Here is a 17149-nt window from a genome sequence, read left to right as displayed (position 1 = left end):
TTATAGCGCTTGTTGTTGAAGTTTGCTGGATAAAGTCACCAACTCAAAGCCTGAACTCAAGAAGAGATGAGACAACGTCTCCGTTTGGGTCTTACAGTTCTTCTTTTTGTAAACCACGAATCCAATCCCAGCGAGGACGAGAGCAAGAAGTACGACTGCAGCGATGACGATGATGACGGTGGTCATGTCAGTGGGCTTCTCTGTTGAGCACAAAACAAGAGGAAATAGTCACAACCTGAACAGATGAAGCAGGTTCCAGGAGAAGAACCTCCATTTGTCAACCGGACCACAATCCTGTATTCAGTGTGTATGTTGGTCCTTTTGAAAACTTGATCCTGACTGATCTCCTGACAGATACATACATTCATCCAGTTATTAAATCATTCTACTCATCCTCTAAAACTGACCAGTAGTTCATTCAATACGGCGCCTACGACCGCTGAACTGTGGTTGCACATTAAAACAGATACACAACGTTTTTATCATTTACAGCTTAAAAACGAATATTAATTTACAAACAGGGTGAAAAGAAAACGTCTTTCAAAGCATAAAAAGAAACAAAAGGCGCTTCATAAACGTGTATTTTGTATGTTTGATTATGTTTCTCAGCGTGTGCTTCCCACCTTCATCACTTCTGGTCTCAGTCTCACCTTTGTTGCTCCTGATGACGTCCAGTGTGTTGACGATGTCCTTCTTCACACCAGAGAGCTGAAACACACACTCGTACCTGCTCCGGTCTTCAGCTGCCACTGAGAGTTTCAGGTCGGCACTCATCTGGAAGGTTCCATCGTGGTTGGGGAGGATCTCTCCGAGGTCCACGTCCTCATGGAGATCCTCTCCATCTCTCCTCCAGAACAGTTCGGCTCTTTGAGGGTAGAAACCTGTAGCGTGGCAGCTGATTGGAGAGGAGGGAGTCTTCTGGAGGAAGGACACTGAGGGAAGGTCTGAGGAGAGAGAGACGGGTTAGAGGTTCTTTATCCTTATTATTATGATCTGCTGTGTATTAATGATCATGTCTGATGTATCTGAAATGCCTTAGTGACACATACACGAGAAATATATGCAGATGTGACTTGTCAGTAAAGTTTCAGTCATGTTCTCTGTGTCGATCTCTGTTGTGATGACTTGGAGACGGCGCTCCCTGAAAACAACATCAAGCCATACGTGTGTTGTATTACGACGTGATGACGTATGTGCAACAGGTAACCGTGCCGAGGCACAGTACCCAGCTTTATTCATATCCCACTTGTGATTGGTGATGACAGCCTGTTGTTTTGAAACGATCAATCTCTTTGTCTTCGAGTTAAACGCAATGAAGTCTTCTCCATCATATCCATATTGAAAGAAACCATTTCCCTCATTGGTCTCATCATCCCATTCACAGCCAAGTATCTTCTGGAGAATGTGGACACCTGAGAGAGAGAGAGAGAGAGAGAGAGAGAGAGAGAGAGAGAGAGAGAGAGAGAGAGAGAGAGAGAGCATTAAACCAGAGTGAGATCATCAGTTAATATCACATCGTTTCCATGGAGACACACACTGATCGACAGACAACAGAGGAGCTACACCTGCTACTGTTATTGGCTCCATGAAAGCCAACCATCACCTGGACAGTGTGGACGTCTCAGGGGGAGATGGTCTGAGTACGGTTCTCTTCAAGTCCGTGTTGCAGTTCGCTTTGCCTGGTCATTGTGAACACAAAGTGTTCCAGCTTCGCTTTGCCATCGTATTTTACCCCTCTAGACCAGAGGTCTTCAACGTTTTCAGGCCAAGTAGCCCCAAGACTTATAGTGACCCGGGGTCCGTTTCACAAAGCAGGTTTAGTAAAAACCTTGAGTTAGTTAACCCTGAGATGAGGGAAACTCTTTCGGTTTCACAAAGCCAGTTCAGCATAAATCTGAGTCAGTTACCCGGCTAACATACTCTGTGAACTTAACCTGCTCGCTAGCAGGTTTGCTTCAACAAACCCTGAGTTTCTCCCTACATGTCTCCGCCTTTTTCCTCAATCTGAATCAACTCTGAAAAATTGTGCCGTCCTTTCATCGTCAACCTAATCGATATGGAAATGAAAGTGATTCTAGCAGCTTTGCGTCGGGAGAGGATTTTGATTACCTTTCCTTCCAATCACATTAGATATTATCTAAACAATATTCTCCGACATTTTCAACATTTCATATCGCGGACATAATCCGCAACCAGATTCTTTGCGGAGCTAGCTTTTTTGCGAACGGGAGATTTATGAAATGTTTAAGTACATTTCTTTGTTGACATACCTGCTTATATTACTGTTTAATATGTGAAATATTATTAAAATTGTAGTTACAGTTATACACATTAGATCGGGCAGTAATTGTCTGCCACGCCAACTATCTCTACTTTGCTGCAGTTACGTTGCTCCGCTTTCTCAGGATGAGCTTGTTTTCTACATAAACAATCAGTAATATCTAATAACGCTCTCCCCGTTGCCATGGTGAATCGTAGTATCGGAGCTCCATTGATGATGGCTTTGTAGAGTCGGCAGGCACGCGCGTAACTCAGAGTTTACATACTCAGAGTTGACTGAACTAATTCAAAACCGCTGTTCTGAAACTGAAAACTCAGAGTTGCCCATCTCAGAGTTGTTCAACTCAGAGTTCAGGGTTAGGTTCAGAGTTTGTTGAACCTGCTTTGTGAAACGGGCCCTCTACCCTTAATATTAAACAAACTGGAAGATTTGTATGTCCTCAATATAGGTTGTATTCATGTTAAGGTGTATTTGTTGACATATCTTTGGGGATTTATTTGGGATCAAATAATTTTGGGGACCCTCTGCAGTCATACTGTGGACCTCCTAGGGGTCCCGGACCCCCTGTTCAAGATCTCTGCTCTAGACTTTCTGTTTGGGACACAGTCATATCAGCCACCGATTCATTCAGTACAAATATGAAATCTGAATAGTGGCTTCAACTCTTTCTAGTTGCTGATCCATCTTGTAAACAGCAAATACAAATTCAAATCATCAGGAGACACCGGTTACCTAATTGGCTAAATAACAGAGCTAACAGCTAATCACGTTCAAGGAGATCGCATTGCGTTACATCATGATCATCATTATTCAGTAACAAAGAGCACTGGGCCATATTAAACATTATCATGATGTGTTCTAATGTAACCTTGTAAAATAGATATTTTATAGAGAATTAAAGAATTAAAAAGCTCAGAATTCTTTCTGTGTGGAAATGACACTAAACATCACGTCAATGAAGGAGAAAGCATTAACTTTAATGAACTACAGTGTGAGCAGGACTGAGGCCCCATCAGAGCTGAGGTGGACCAGAATCAGAACTGAGGTTGAATCTTCAAATCTTTTGTCTGAACAACACTGAACAGGAGTTAATACAAAATTATATAAAACACAGAAATGCAGAAAATTATCTAATTAGAGAAACTGGAACTAGAACGTGTTTTCTGATTTATTAAATAAAAGACTGATAATCAATGTTCTGCTGATTATCTAGTGGATGTGTGTGTGTGTGTGTGTGTGTGTGTGTGTGTGTGGGTGTGTGTGTGTGGGTGTGTTTGTGTGTGTGTGTGTTTATTAAAATACAGGATGAAAGTATAAACCAAATGTTGTCAGAATGAAGTGAAATATAAACAAACCTCCACTTTGGTTGAAGTGCTGCTTTGTAACTTCAATTTTGTTTTTGTCGGCCTGCTGAACAACCTCACAGCTCTCAGTGTAACTCTGCCAGTACTGAGGATAATCTTCTTTGATTCTGCTCATCCAGTCCTGTTTGGGTTCTACTCTCCTGGTGTTGCTGTCATAGTGAATTACCTCAACGTCATCAACCAACGCAACAGCCACATACTCTGGGAAGTTTGGGACTCCAGAGGACGCCGTGAAGAAATACTTCATCGAGTGAATCTCTGCAACACAAGATGAACATCATGATCTCAGTTTTTATCTTCAACAAATCACTGAACAATGTTGTTTTCCTGCACACACAATCCAAAAGAACTACTTCTCTCTCTCTTCTATTGCTGTTTGTTATTTTTCATATTCAACTAATAGGTTTTATTTTGTTTGATGTTGTCGTCAGAGTGTTTGTGGATTTCAGATGTTTGAGTATAAAAGTTATTTTTTTAAATACAGAAAGAACCAAGAAACCAAATCTGACCGTTTGTCCCTCACTTTCATAAATCTTGATTTCTGTAAACTGAAGTTAAATCTCAACATCGTTGTTAAACAACATGTTGTGTGAAACCAAATCCTCTCAGCTTTATATTATTTTATTTTATTTATTGGGTTCTATTGTTCAGTCTCACAATGCTATTGGATCGTACATTTGTTTGTAAGTCCCGCTTTATGGCCATGAACTCACACAACCTCTCAAGGTTTCCTTCTAACATCTCTCCGTTTCATTGGACTGGATTCATCAGATTCAACAAAAAGTAAAATGTCTTTTTTTGTAGTAAGCAATCAACCTTGCAAATGAACCCTTAGTTGTTCTGAATTGTTGTTCAGATGACGTGAGCACAAATACAGGAATTCTGCTCCCATCTAAGCCCAATTTTGCAATATTATTTTTTAGTATTATTATTCTCTAAATTCATACATAAACCTTTTTTTTAAACTCTTAAATTTCTGCATCAAAGGCCTCCTACAACAACATCTGAAAGGTAAAAAAGGTTTTTCTATATCTGGGTCTTACATACAGGGTTAAACATGAAAAAGCTCCCTCTGGAGGACAAACTATGTAATGGAGACGCTGCTCATGAATTACCTCAAACTTTGTCATTTCTTCACCTGGATTTCTTCTTACTTATCACACAATATTTATACACTCTGATATGATATATATGTAATATGATAATATGTGCTAATACGGATGATTTGTGAGTGAAGTTCTACTAAACAGCTTCAGATCTGACCAAACCAACTCAGTAGTGACGTACTACATTCAAACAGACGAGTGTTTCAGTGTGGAGACACATTTCATCCCGAACTTGGAGGAAGTCCTGGAGCTGAACACCAAAGACGACCGAAAGAAGCGTCGGCTCATATAAACAGGGCTTAAAGACATGACGCAGTTCTTCTGTTACAAGCGAGCAACTTAAAAGCCAACAACTAAAGTGTGGACTCACCTGCGGCCGCGCTGTGGAGGCCGACGGCCAGGAGAAGAAGCACAGTCCACGTCTCCATCGTCACCTGTCCTTCTCAAGCTGTCTTCAACTCTTCACTTGTTATTATTGTGGAGGCAAAGTGATAACGGTCCTGGCAGTAGTGGTGCGCTGACTTCACCCTCCGTCTGAGCCAATGGGGATTTTAGCTGAGCACTGACGTCACTAATAGCCGGGTAAGACTGAGCCACTGAGGTTAATAACGAAAGTAAAAGGTTGTATCAGCGATTCTGGGCCGAAACACAAATGATCACATTCATCTGTTTTTACCTCACGATCCGCTAGCTGCCCGCCCCATAAGCAGGCCGTCAAAAAACCGCGTCTCTCTAGGCAGCCTAGGCTCCGAGATCGCACACAAAAACAAATGGTACTACCAACACCTCAAAAGCAAAATAAACAATGTTCCAACCAATCACAGACAAAGGGTGGGTGGCACGTTCATGAAAATGCGCGTCCATGATCATCTAATCACCTAACAAAACCATTAATCAATTGAACCTTAATTTCATATGGAAGAATCGGGTACATTACATGAAAAAATCGGAAACAGTACAAGATTACGAGGATGGCGGTCTTAAGGCTATTGATTTTGAATGCTTAAATGCTATGTTAAAATTAAAATGGTTAAAGTCATTCCTGCTAAACAAGAATTTTATGTGGTACTATCTCCCCAAAGGTTTGTTCAAAAAAAATCCATCCCATCTGGAACAACAGATACGTTCTATGCGATCGCAGATCTTTCTACTTACAGCACTGGATGGATAAAAATATCTGGTCAGTTGCCCATTTGATTGATGACCAGGGACGCTGGCTAACATATGACAGCTTCTGCTCACATTATGACATAGTTTGCACACATGCTCAATTTGACAAAGTAATCGAAGCCATCCCTCTGTCATTAAAAGGGTTAGTACATAACATAGATAGTCAATTGGTTATGGTAAATCTACCCACACTCCATTTTAATGGTAATAATTGTTTGGACGAGAGAAATTCAAACAAATTAATGCGCATTCATCTTAATGATATACTCTTCCCGATACGAACAAACAGAAACTCCATACTGCAACTTTTCTCGGAATCTGACGTTAAGAAATTTAGAACCAAATATATCAAGTATCCTGTAAGCCCCAAGACAAAAGAAGTCCATTTTAAAATTATGAGTAATATTTATCCATCCAACGAGCTGCTAAGAAAAAGATTTGGTGTGGATCATAAAAATTTTAACTTTTGTGATACTGAATCTGAAACTACTGATCACCTGTTTATACTTTGTATGTACTGCGAAGCCTTTTGGGAGGATTTACAGGACTGTCTCTCAACCAAAATCAAACTTCTCACTCCTCTCACAAGAGAAAATATTGTGTTTGGTGTTATAATGAAGGTCATTAAGACTGACTTGATTCTGAACAATATAATACTGATGGCAAAGTTTTTCATCCATACCTCAAAATGGAGGGGAACAAAATCCCTTTTTTTATGTTTTTTAAGCGGGACCTTGTAGCCAACCATCTTTGCGCCTTAAAACTAATGAAAGGGAAACACGAGAGCTCTCCTCCAGGCTTACAAGGAGATGAAGGTTTTTGAGGACCCCTAGCAATGAAAAAAGAAGACAGATTCACCACTATTATTATTTATTTTTCTTCTCTCTGCAAGTAAAAAAAAGTAAAAAAAAAAAAAACAACCTTAAGTGGATCGAACAGAGCAAATTATTCATTATGTTTGTTTAGTTTTGGAATTGAGGTAATTACCCCCTACTTTAATGTAGCAGGACGCCCAACCTTTAGTCAGATGATCTAAACATGGCTAGTAAGAAAGATGCAAGTGCAAGAGAAATTAAATATTATTTTTGTAATGTAAGTTTATGTGCTTTTATTTTGTAGGTTACCCACGAAGTAACTGCGGAACCGGATGTTTGTCTTTTAGCAAAATGGCGCTTGGCGTCAGTAGAAACAGCGAGAAACGGAGAGTTCCTTCGTGGTGCTGAGAAAGTGTCTGTTAGCTTCACCAGTACTGACCCTCCAGAGTCTCTGTATGTCTGGATAAACCCGTCTGAATGGGCTTTTCATATTTTTTTGTCTGAATGTTTAAGCTCTGACTCATCTCTTCCCATTAGCCTAGGAAGCTAAGCTAGTTGTCTTAGCATGCTAGCTGGAGACTGCTCGGAAGTTAGCATCGCGGCGCTAGTGGGAGTTTGATGGAGTTTGTGTGCAGTAAAAACGTCTCTCTCGTCGCGGGAAAATGAGTAAAGTCCAAGTGATGAGAGCTTTGGTGGAGCAGCGACTAAGTGCGGCTGTTGAAGAGATATTTGGGCTGTTTGAAAGAACGGTAGCAGAATACGAGGAGGAACTTTCTCGTTCTAAAGAGGAGAACGAGCGAATACGGAAGCTACTGGACGCTGACTCCAAACCTCGCCTTAAGTTAAACCGAGCAGGTTTGTCCATTAAACACTCAGTGTGAATGTGTTCTCTGCGTTAACACCAGCGTGGGTTTTGCAGTTCAGATGATTGCTGGTTCACGACCCACTTCATCCCCGAAGATAAGAACATGCAACCCGTTGACATCGAAACGGAGTCTGCGTATTAATACAGAAAAGGCAACAGTATCGGAAGCGTTTACGTTTATACTCTTGAGTAGTATTGACCAATCATGTTGGAGCAGACTTAACTTGAACATCTCAAGTTCTCCAAGGACCAAACCAGTGTTACCTCTACCATGGTTACCAAAATTGCTTTATTTTTTTTAGATAGTTTGTCTACATTTCGTCTAGATGAAATAACCTTTACATGAAATTACCTGAAAATGTTTGTCATGGTTTGTTAAAACTCACCTCGACGTTAAATTCCTTCTCCTAGCTCAAATTCAATTTGCATTTAAATTGATATTTGTTCGTATATATCCGTGGAAATCAGAATCACAATTCGAAAGTAAACTCGGGAAATTGTATACTTGGAAGTTTGTTTCGTAAGAGTCAGGAAAGAAAGGAAAAATAATGTGAAAGGGCGTATAGACACAGTAAGGTGACCTAGACACATTAGTAAAGTCAAATAAGTATACAGTATTGACACCAAATATATGTAATGTATCACATAAGTAAAGTTTGGCAGTTATACCGTATTAAACGGCATTGTGTTCTATCCTTTCTGCTTTTTATGTCTGCCTCGTAAAGCAGTCGTAGGCTAATTGCTCGTATTTATAACAGCTGTATTTATAACCTATTATTGCCATTATTATTATTATCAACCACAAAAAGTTTGTGCTTTAACAGATTTTAATGCACAACATCATACAATAAGCCCAAGATCTAGCATTGAATATTAGAATCACACAGAAAATTTGCATTTTCTACTAAACATGGTGTTTGTTGTCAAAAAACTAAGAGCCACTCAGCTCTTAGATGAGGCGACAGCCGGGCGTTTCCCATCATGCTCCAGGTTTTGCAGTCGGTGGAACAAGTCGGGATCAAGTCAGACACACCTCCAACCCTAACCCAACATTTTTAGATAACATGTTTGTTGTGTCATCAAAGTAATGTGACGTTTGTGTTTGTGCCATTCCAGACCCTCGCAGCCTCTCACACCAGCCAGGCGACCTCATTTAAGTCCCAGAGGGCCCACTCACACTAGGCAACTCGTGTTGTGACGTGAAGATTTAATCCGTTAACATCCATATATGTTGTGTGGTTGCTTATAATAACGATAATAATAATACATTGTACTTATTTCCCTTATCAAAGCAAGCAATTACAGCATGCTTTATGAGGCAGACATAAAAAGAACAGAGAGAACGAACCAAAACTGGAAGATGGTTCGACAGAAGAGGAGCTTTTAGCACTCCTGATTCATCATCTTGTTTAAAACAAAACATGCTGGTTGAGCTACCTAGTGACCGCGAAGTTAAAGCGCTCCCCCAGTCATGTTTGTGTTAAGCAACAATAAAGACAAATAGACTTAAAAAGAAAAATACTTTAAAATGAAAGACATTCTGGATTTTGAGAGTCAGTAAAGCTCCCATTTCAACAACATTGAAGTATTAAACAGTTACTTCTGTTAAGTTAGCATTAAGCTAGCAGCTATTAATAAAACGATAATGTTAATGGCGGAGCTAGGCAGAAACAGGGCTGTAGCTGAATACATTAGCATGGACCAGATCTCTGTTTACACTGTGGAGAAACCTATCTTCCAACAACTTCTTCACTAACCGAATCAAACATTTAACCAATTCTGTGTGTGTGTTTCCTGTTTTCCTGCAGACGTCCAGCAGCTGGTGGTGAGTAAAGAAGAGGTTCCCTTTGAGCAGCAGGACTGGAGCTCCAGTCTGGACCAGGAGGACCTAGAGACCCCACACATTAAAGAGGAAGAGGAGGAACTCTGGACCAGTCAGGAGGGAAAGCATCTTCAAGGGCTGGAAGATGCTTATATCAAGTTCCCATTCACTCCTGTACTTGTGAAGAGTGAAGATGATGATGATGAAGATGAAGATGATGATGAAGAAGAGAAACCTGAGTCCTCACATCTTCATCAAAGACAAATTGCACACATGGATACAGAGACTGATGAAGAGGACTGTGGAGGATCAGAACCAGCCAGGAACTCACATTTACAACCAGATACTTATGACAAGACTGGAGACTCTTCTGAACCTGAGACTGAACACAGTGATGATTGGCAGGAGACCAGAGAACCTCGGTCAGGTTTAAAGAATGATGATGTTCCTGACAGTGATTTTAGATGTAGTGCTGATGAGAAAGCATTCAGATGTTCTGAGTGTGGGAAAACATTCGGTGTCAGTGATCATCTGAAGATGCACATGAGAACTCATACAGGAGAAAAACCTTTCTGCTGCTCAGTTTGTAATAACTCTTTTACACAGAGTAGATGTTTACTGAGACACATGAGAATCCACACAGGAGAGAAACCTTTCAGCTGCTCCGTGTGTGATAAAGGTTTCATTGAAAGTGGAGATCTGAAGAGACACATGAGAACGCATACAGGAGAGAAGCCATACAGCTGCTCAGTTTGTAACAACTCTTTTGCCCAGAGTGGAAGTTTACAGAAACACATGGCAACTCACACAGGAGAGAAACCGTACAGTTGCTCAGTTTGTCTTAAAGGTTTCACTGAGAGTGGACACCTGAAGAGACACATGATAACTCACACAGGAGAAAAACCCTTCAACTGCTCAGTTTGTAAGAAATATTTTACACATAGTAGAAGTTTACAAAAACACATGAGAATCCACACAGGAGAGAAACCTTTCAGCTGCTCAGTTTGTGGTAAAGGTTTCATTGAAGGCGGTGATCTGAAGAGACACATGAGAACTCATACAGGAGAAAAACCTTACAGTTGTTCAGTCTGTAAGAATTCTTTTGCACAGAAAGGATGTTTACAGACACACATGAGAATCCACACAGGAGAGAAGCCTTTCAGTTGCTCAGTTTGCGATAAAAGATTTGTGCGCAAGTCCGGTCTGAAGGCACACATGATAACTCATATAGGAGATAATTAGTTATGTTTGTGATAAAGGTTTTAAACTAAAAGTAAAACTGACATACCACACGACACATAACACAGGGGAGGAACCATTTAGTTGCAACGTTTGTGGTATATTTTTCAGAAAGAGCAGATATGACAAACTTATGTAGCCTTTCACATAAATATTATGATGAAAAGAAGATCCGCCATTACATCGGCTTTTCTTTTTTAACAAACAGAACTGAACGGTGACCTCACTAATGGTTAAAAAATAATGGCTACTACCAACCTAAACCATTGTGTTCTGAACAGACAAATTACAAACTAAAACACATAGGAAATAAAGAACATTTGCATTTTGGGACATTAAACAGCAAACTTGACACAATACTCTGTCCTGCACTGCATGATGGGAGATAGGGGCCTTCACTACACACATGCCTGCTAAATGGTGCTGTTCATCCAGCAACAAGCACATCAAGTGAGCTTTCAGCTCAGCTGGTCAGAACTTAAATTCAGAAACTGGGGGTAAAAGGATGGGATAGACCTACATAAAGCTACTATTCTGTCGATTCGCACTTTGTAATTTCATCCAGTTGAAGTGGTTGACCCCTGATCACATTGAAGATAAGAAAAAGCCTACAGAACCTTATCTGATGACTTATTCAGAGCCTTCTTTAATAATAACCACTCATTGTTTATACATTTTTTTTAAGTTTAAGTACAATTTCACTGTAAACTGTCAGAGAAAAATACATCCTCTAAATGATCAAATGTGTCTGTGGCTTGGCATTCGTAGGTGAAACAGCATGCTGTCTCAAGACCCATATTTCAGAGAATAGAGGTAGAATACGATCAAAAGCACCCTGTGGCCATTAATTTCAACTTAATCAAACACAACCCATCCACACTGTGATGCACCGGGACTGAACATGTGAGGAAGTCCAGGAGGGTACAGGACATCAACGATGTCCTTTTGAAAAGAGAGACATTCTATATGTTTACCTTTAAATACTAATATATAAATCACCTAAGGGCTTTGATTTACACTTAAAAATATATATATACTTTACTCTTACAATTATCTTAATGATTTGATTGTATCTCCAAAAGTTAACTCTTGTTAATGCAACCTCCCGTTTCATTCTAGTTTTGTTTGTGATGTTCTTTATATAGGTGTCAAAATGCCAGGCTGAACCAACCAGATTTTTAAAAAAGATTTTTCAGGATAATTTTGTTTGATTTATGTGATTTACTAAATACATTTGACACCTCCTCTGATGTGATGTTAATATATGTAGGTATTTGTGGTATATTATTGAACACATAATTGTTGTGTGGTAGAAATGCGTACTTGTGCTTTTGGTACCTCTGTGAACATGGTCCTGTCAATGTGTTGTAAGAGCTATGGATGAATAAAGTGAATAAATACTACGTCTGCATCCACTTCATCAATACACCACAACTTGTTTTTAATAAACGTTATTTTAATTACAGTTTCCTGCACAAAGGATGATGCAGCACATCACCTCCTCTGTACCATGGATGTTATAATAATACATCCATATTCTCTACCTCCTAAGTTTTCATAGCCCCCGTCTGCCCCTCACAGGGCTATTTATGTTACAACATTTAATTCATATTGTTACAACGTAGTGCTGCAGAGATTTTGGCATTCATTTTGTTGTGTAACTTTAATTATTTTGCATATTTAGGAGCAAAAAATGACCAGAAGGCCATTATTGGATTGTCTTCTGCAAGTATGTGTTTTCCTTTATTAAATGTCCCCCATCCTCACACACCTCTTTACTTTGTACATACGTCATCATGTTGTATATGACACAAGCATGATTGCAACTTCACTGACAAGTCGCCTCTGCACCAAGAAGAGATGGAAAGGTTCGCAGAATAATTTATATATTTAGGGACTTTTATTTTGTAGGTTGCCCACCAGAACCGTGTGGGTATCATGGGAGCAACAGGAAGGGGGGTACAGGACACATAGAAAGCTGTTGTCTAATATGTGAAGATATGGTTAATTCATAGAGTTAAATGAATAGTGGTGGTTGTTGTTGTTTTTTAATGTATTTATTTGTTGCCTGGTGATGTAAAGTAGTCCAAGGGCTCATTATACATACTCCCGTTCAGTAGGTGGCGGTGTGCACCTTCAAAGTAATGGCTGCAACCCGCCATAAAACTAAAAGAAGAAGAAGAAGGTTACCCACCGGATGTTGTCTTTTAGCAAGATGGCGCCTGGCGTTAGTAGAAACAGCGAGAAACGAGAGTTCCTTCATGGTGTTGAGAAAGTGTCTGTTAGCTTCACCAGTACTGATCCATCAGAGTCTCTGTGTGTCTGGATAAACCTGTCTGGATGGACTTTGTACTCTTCACCTTTTATTCTGAATGTTTTAACTCTGAATCATCGCCCAGTAGCCTAGGAAGCTAAGCTAGTTAGCTTAGCATGCTAGCTGGGTTGGCGTTTGTGTGCAGTAAAAACGTCTCTCTCGTCGCGGGAAAATGAGTAAAGTCCAAGTGATGAGAGCTTTGGTGGAGCAGCGACTAAGTGCGGCTGCTGAAGAGATATTTGAGCTGTTTGAAAGAACGGTAGCAGAATACGAGGATGAACTTTCTCGTTCTAAAGAGGAGAACGAGCGACAGCGGAAGCTACTGGACGCTGTTTCCATCCCTGAAGTCCGGTTACACAGAGCAGGTTGGTTCACTTTACTTCTCCTCTCACTGTTCACGGGCTCATCTTTGAGGGCTTCTGTGTCCTGAATGGCTCATCAGGTCCGACTGGATATAAAGAAGGTTCAAATTATTAGAAATATTATTTAATTCCAAGGTTGGAATTCACATTAAAAGGGAATCTAGGCTTCCAGTCACAACAGTTTATATGACAAATTAAGTTATTAATTGTTTGAGTTATGGGGAAGGTGGTTGGGTCTATTTCACTCATTTTCGGAGATTTAATATTTGTTCATGTTGATAATGAAACTCGTTCATAACCAATCATTATTTTTTGACAGTTTGCTGAATTCACATATCATTTGATCTCTTGAGTTTAGTTTGAAATGATTGAAAAACAAAGTACAAATGAAACTAAATTGTTTTCACTGTCCACTCACATTTATCAACAACATTCAAATTACTATATCTCCATTAAAGTAATTAAATATCCAAAAAGGCATTGCTGCCACTTATTCACTTCCCCCTGCCACTTAATACAGGCAACCCATTTTCTATAACGCTGTATTGATATGATGTATTGTAAAACACACAGCAGGTGTCACCAAAGGTCGATCTCTATGGTGTAAAAAGCACCAGAGGTGATGAATGATGGCAGAAAAAACACTATATCTACAGCTGTTTTACTAAAAATGTCTCTGTAACTGTGTGTGTGTGTGTGGGTGTGTGTGTGTGTTTATTGTTTTCTTGCAGACGTCCAGCAGCTGTTGGTGACTAAAGAAGAGGTTCCCTTTGAGCAGCAGGACTGGAGCTCCAGTCTGGACCAGGAGGACCCAGACCCCCCACACATTAAAGAAGAACAGGAAGAACTCTGGACCAGTCAGCAAGGAGAGAAGCATCGAGGCCTGGAGGAGGTTGGTATCAAGTTCCCATTGACTGTTGTCCCTGTTAAGAGTGAAGAAGACGACGATGAAGAGAAACCTCAGTCCTCAGGGCTGGTTTCAGCTGCAGCCAGATGCTCAACTGAAAAGATGGAAACAGAAGCTGATGAAGAGGACTTTGGAGGACCAGAACCAGCCAGGAACTCACATTTCCAACCAGATACTGATGATGAGATTGGAGACTCTTCTGAACCTGAGACTGAACACAGTGATGATTGGCGGGAGACCAGAGAACATCAGTCTGGTTTAAAGGCTTTGAAAAATGATGAAGTCCCTGACAGTGATTTTATTTGTAGGACTGGTGAAAAAACATTTAGCTGCTCTCAGTGTAGAAAAACATTTGGCAACAGTGGAAACCTGAAGAGACATATTAGAACTCACACAGGAGAAAAACCTTTCAGCTGCTTGGTTTGTGAGAAGTCTTTTGCACAGAGTGGAACTTTACAGAAACATGTCAGAGTCCACACAGGAGAGAAACGTTTCAGCTGCTCTGTGTGTGATAAAGGTTTCTTTGAAAGGGGGGATCTAAAGAGACACGTGATAACTCATACAGGAGAAAAACCTTATAGCTGCTCAGTTTGTGAGAAATCTTTTGCACAGAGCCGACGTTTAAAGACACACATGATAACTCACACTGGGGAGAAACCCTTCAGCTGCTCAGTTTGCGATAAAAGATTTGTGCGTAAGGCAGCCCTAAAGGTACACATGATAAGTCACACAGGAGGAAAACCTTTCAGCTGCTCAGTTTGTGAGAAATCTTTTGCACACAGTGGAAACTTACAGAAACACATGGTGACTCACACAGGAGAGATACCTTTCAGCTGCTCAGTGTGTCATAAAGGTTTTATTGAAAGGGGAGATCTGAAGAGACACATGCGAACTCATACAGGAGAAAGACCTTTTAGCTGCTCAGTTTGTGATAAATGTTTTACACAGAGCGGAAGTTTACAGAAGCACATGATAATTCATACAGGAGAAAGACCTTTCAGCTGCTCAGTGTGTCATAAAGGTTTCACTCAAAGTGTAGATCTGAAGAGACACATAAGAACTCATACAGGCGAAAAACCATTCATTTGCTCAGTTTGTAAAAAATCTTTTGCAGAGGGCCGATGTTTACAGAAACACATGACAATCCACACAGGAGAGGAATCTTTCAGTTGCTCAGTCTGTTATAAAATATTTGTGTGCAAGGCAGATCTGAAAGTGCACATGATAACTCACACTGAAGAGATCCCCTTCAGTTCTGTTTGTGACTAAGGTTTTATACAAATTGGAAATCTGACATACCCATTTGTCACAACACACAGGGGAGCAACCATTCAGTTACAGTTTGTGATGAAAAAAGTTCACAGAAATGACGTCACAGAAAAATGTGATAATGCTTGCGCTGATGATAAAGATGCCATCGCTACCCCTCTCTCACACACATGGTGATTGTTGTAAAGATCTTACTGTACTGCAGGATGTACCTGCTCTCTGGCCAAAACAACTGTCAGATAAAGAACCCTGCTCACTAGTGACAAAAGTCCAATAAATAGAGGCTCCAAAAAACCTATATCATCCCAGTTAAAACAGCATGACAGGTCTGCTGAACACATCAAAATGTGGAAAGCTTGCACAATCTATCAGAGAGGCTAAACACTGCTATAATTCAAGTGAACCAGGAATTAAAACCACTTAATGAGGTTTTGCAAAGGTTAATTGCAATTGAAAGAGTGAGGATGGGCCCCATATCTGTGGTTGCTTTAGGCCCACAAATCCTGCAAAGGTTACCTCTGGAGCTAAGGTACAAAGGATTAACAGTAATGATTTGCACTCTACACTGACGTAAACTTCAACAAACACACTTGTATCAACTGTAACACAATAAACCAAAGGCTTTCAACCATACCTCATAAAGTGGATGGAAAACGAATAGCATTTTAATTGAATATTACGAGCAGGGCAAACATTGCCTAACCAGATGTCTATTGGACGAAGAAGAATTGATCACCTGACACCGATTAAAAGGAGCTAAAGTTAGCGCATCATGTTGGCGGTTTGGCAGTACTTCACAGTGGATGTTCCCACCAGTAAGACGGTGACAAGCAACATATGCAAAGACTCAATTTCAACACCAGCAACTTAATCAAACATTTGAAGACGCGACGCGACGAATTTAACAAAGCTAAGGAGGAAAAGAACTACATACTGCAGCAGCAAAGTCTGGAAACTGCCTTCCAGTGACGAGATAAATTCCTCAAAGTCAGCCAAAAAGCAACAAAGATAACCGACAAAATTTTCGAGTTTATTGTGCTGGATGACCGACCCCTGACAGTCCTGGAAAATATTGTGGCTGCACTTCAATTTTTAATAATTATTCCTATATTTATTTAGTTAAGTTGCTGTTTTATACTGTTCTATTTTAAAATAAATGGCTTCCACTTGCTGTATTGATTCATGTTTTACAAAGGGTTTAACCTAAGCCAGGCCGTACCACAATGATAATCATATCCCAGTCATGCAAGCGTAGTATGATCGTTTTCTTTCTTTCTTTTTTAAACACACTGGTATCGGTAGAAAAGGATCACAGGAGCGCTGCTGGTGTCCCTCAAACCACCGGTGCTCTTGCTAAGGGTAATTTAATCAAAAAGAAAAAAAGTACAGGCACTTAGGTGAGTTTGAAAAAGTTAAAAACCCTTTATTTTAGTGGGTAATTAAAAAAAAAACGTGTGTCGGCTTGCGCCTTCCTCAGGGTGTACTGGTATCGGTATTGGTACTCGCTATCGGCCGATACCCACAGCACAAATATCGGTATCGGGAGGGGAAAATGGTATCGGAACATCTCTAACCATAAGAGGACTTTCTGCCAAGTTTCAACTTTTCTTGTTAGCCATAAATGCTAAATTCATT

General features: G+C 40.2%; 3 protein-coding genes across 3 annotated transcripts; 2 read left to right on the top strand and 1 right to left on the bottom strand.

The window, feature by feature from the left end:
- Positions 1-5505, bottom strand: LOC311027433 (putative HLA class I histocompatibility antigen, alpha chain H; the record flags this gene model as incomplete). Its single annotated transcript, XM_084031460.1, has 6 exons — positions 5122-5505; positions 3637-3903; positions 1247-1412; positions 1050-1141; positions 651-944; positions 1-200 (listed from the first exon to the last, which is right to left on the bottom strand). Exons 1-6 carry the CDS (start codon positions 5177-5179, stop codon positions 1-3), a joined length of 1077 nt encoding a protein of 358 aa, XP_083887586.1. The 5' UTR covers positions 5180-5505.
- A 1604-nt stretch (positions 5506-7109) lies between these two features.
- LOC311028345 (uncharacterized protein) lies at positions 7110-12046 on the top strand. The gene is made up of 2 exons (XM_084032834.1): positions 7110-7591; positions 9410-12046. Exons 1-2 carry the CDS (start codon positions 7399-7401, stop codon positions 10663-10665), a joined length of 1449 nt encoding a protein of 482 aa, XP_083888960.1. The 5' UTR covers positions 7110-7398; the 3' UTR covers positions 10666-12046.
- A 2222-nt stretch (positions 12047-14268) lies between these two features.
- LOC311028346 (uncharacterized protein) lies at positions 14269-16949 on the top strand. The gene has a single exon (XM_084032835.1). The coding sequence runs from the start codon at positions 14348-14350 to the stop codon at positions 15512-15514; it is 1167 nt and encodes a 388-aa protein (XP_083888961.1). The 5' UTR covers positions 14269-14347; the 3' UTR covers positions 15515-16949.
- The last annotated feature ends 200 nt before the right edge of the window (positions 16950-17149 follow it).

This window comes from Eutrigla gurnardus, assembly GCF_963514095.1.
Source record: "Eutrigla gurnardus genome assembly, chromosome: 17".
NCBI lineage: Eukaryota > Metazoa > Chordata > Actinopteri > Perciformes > Triglidae > Eutrigla > Eutrigla gurnardus.
Note: the sequence above shows the minus strand (reverse complement) of the source record. Positions and strands in the feature narration are given on the sequence as shown.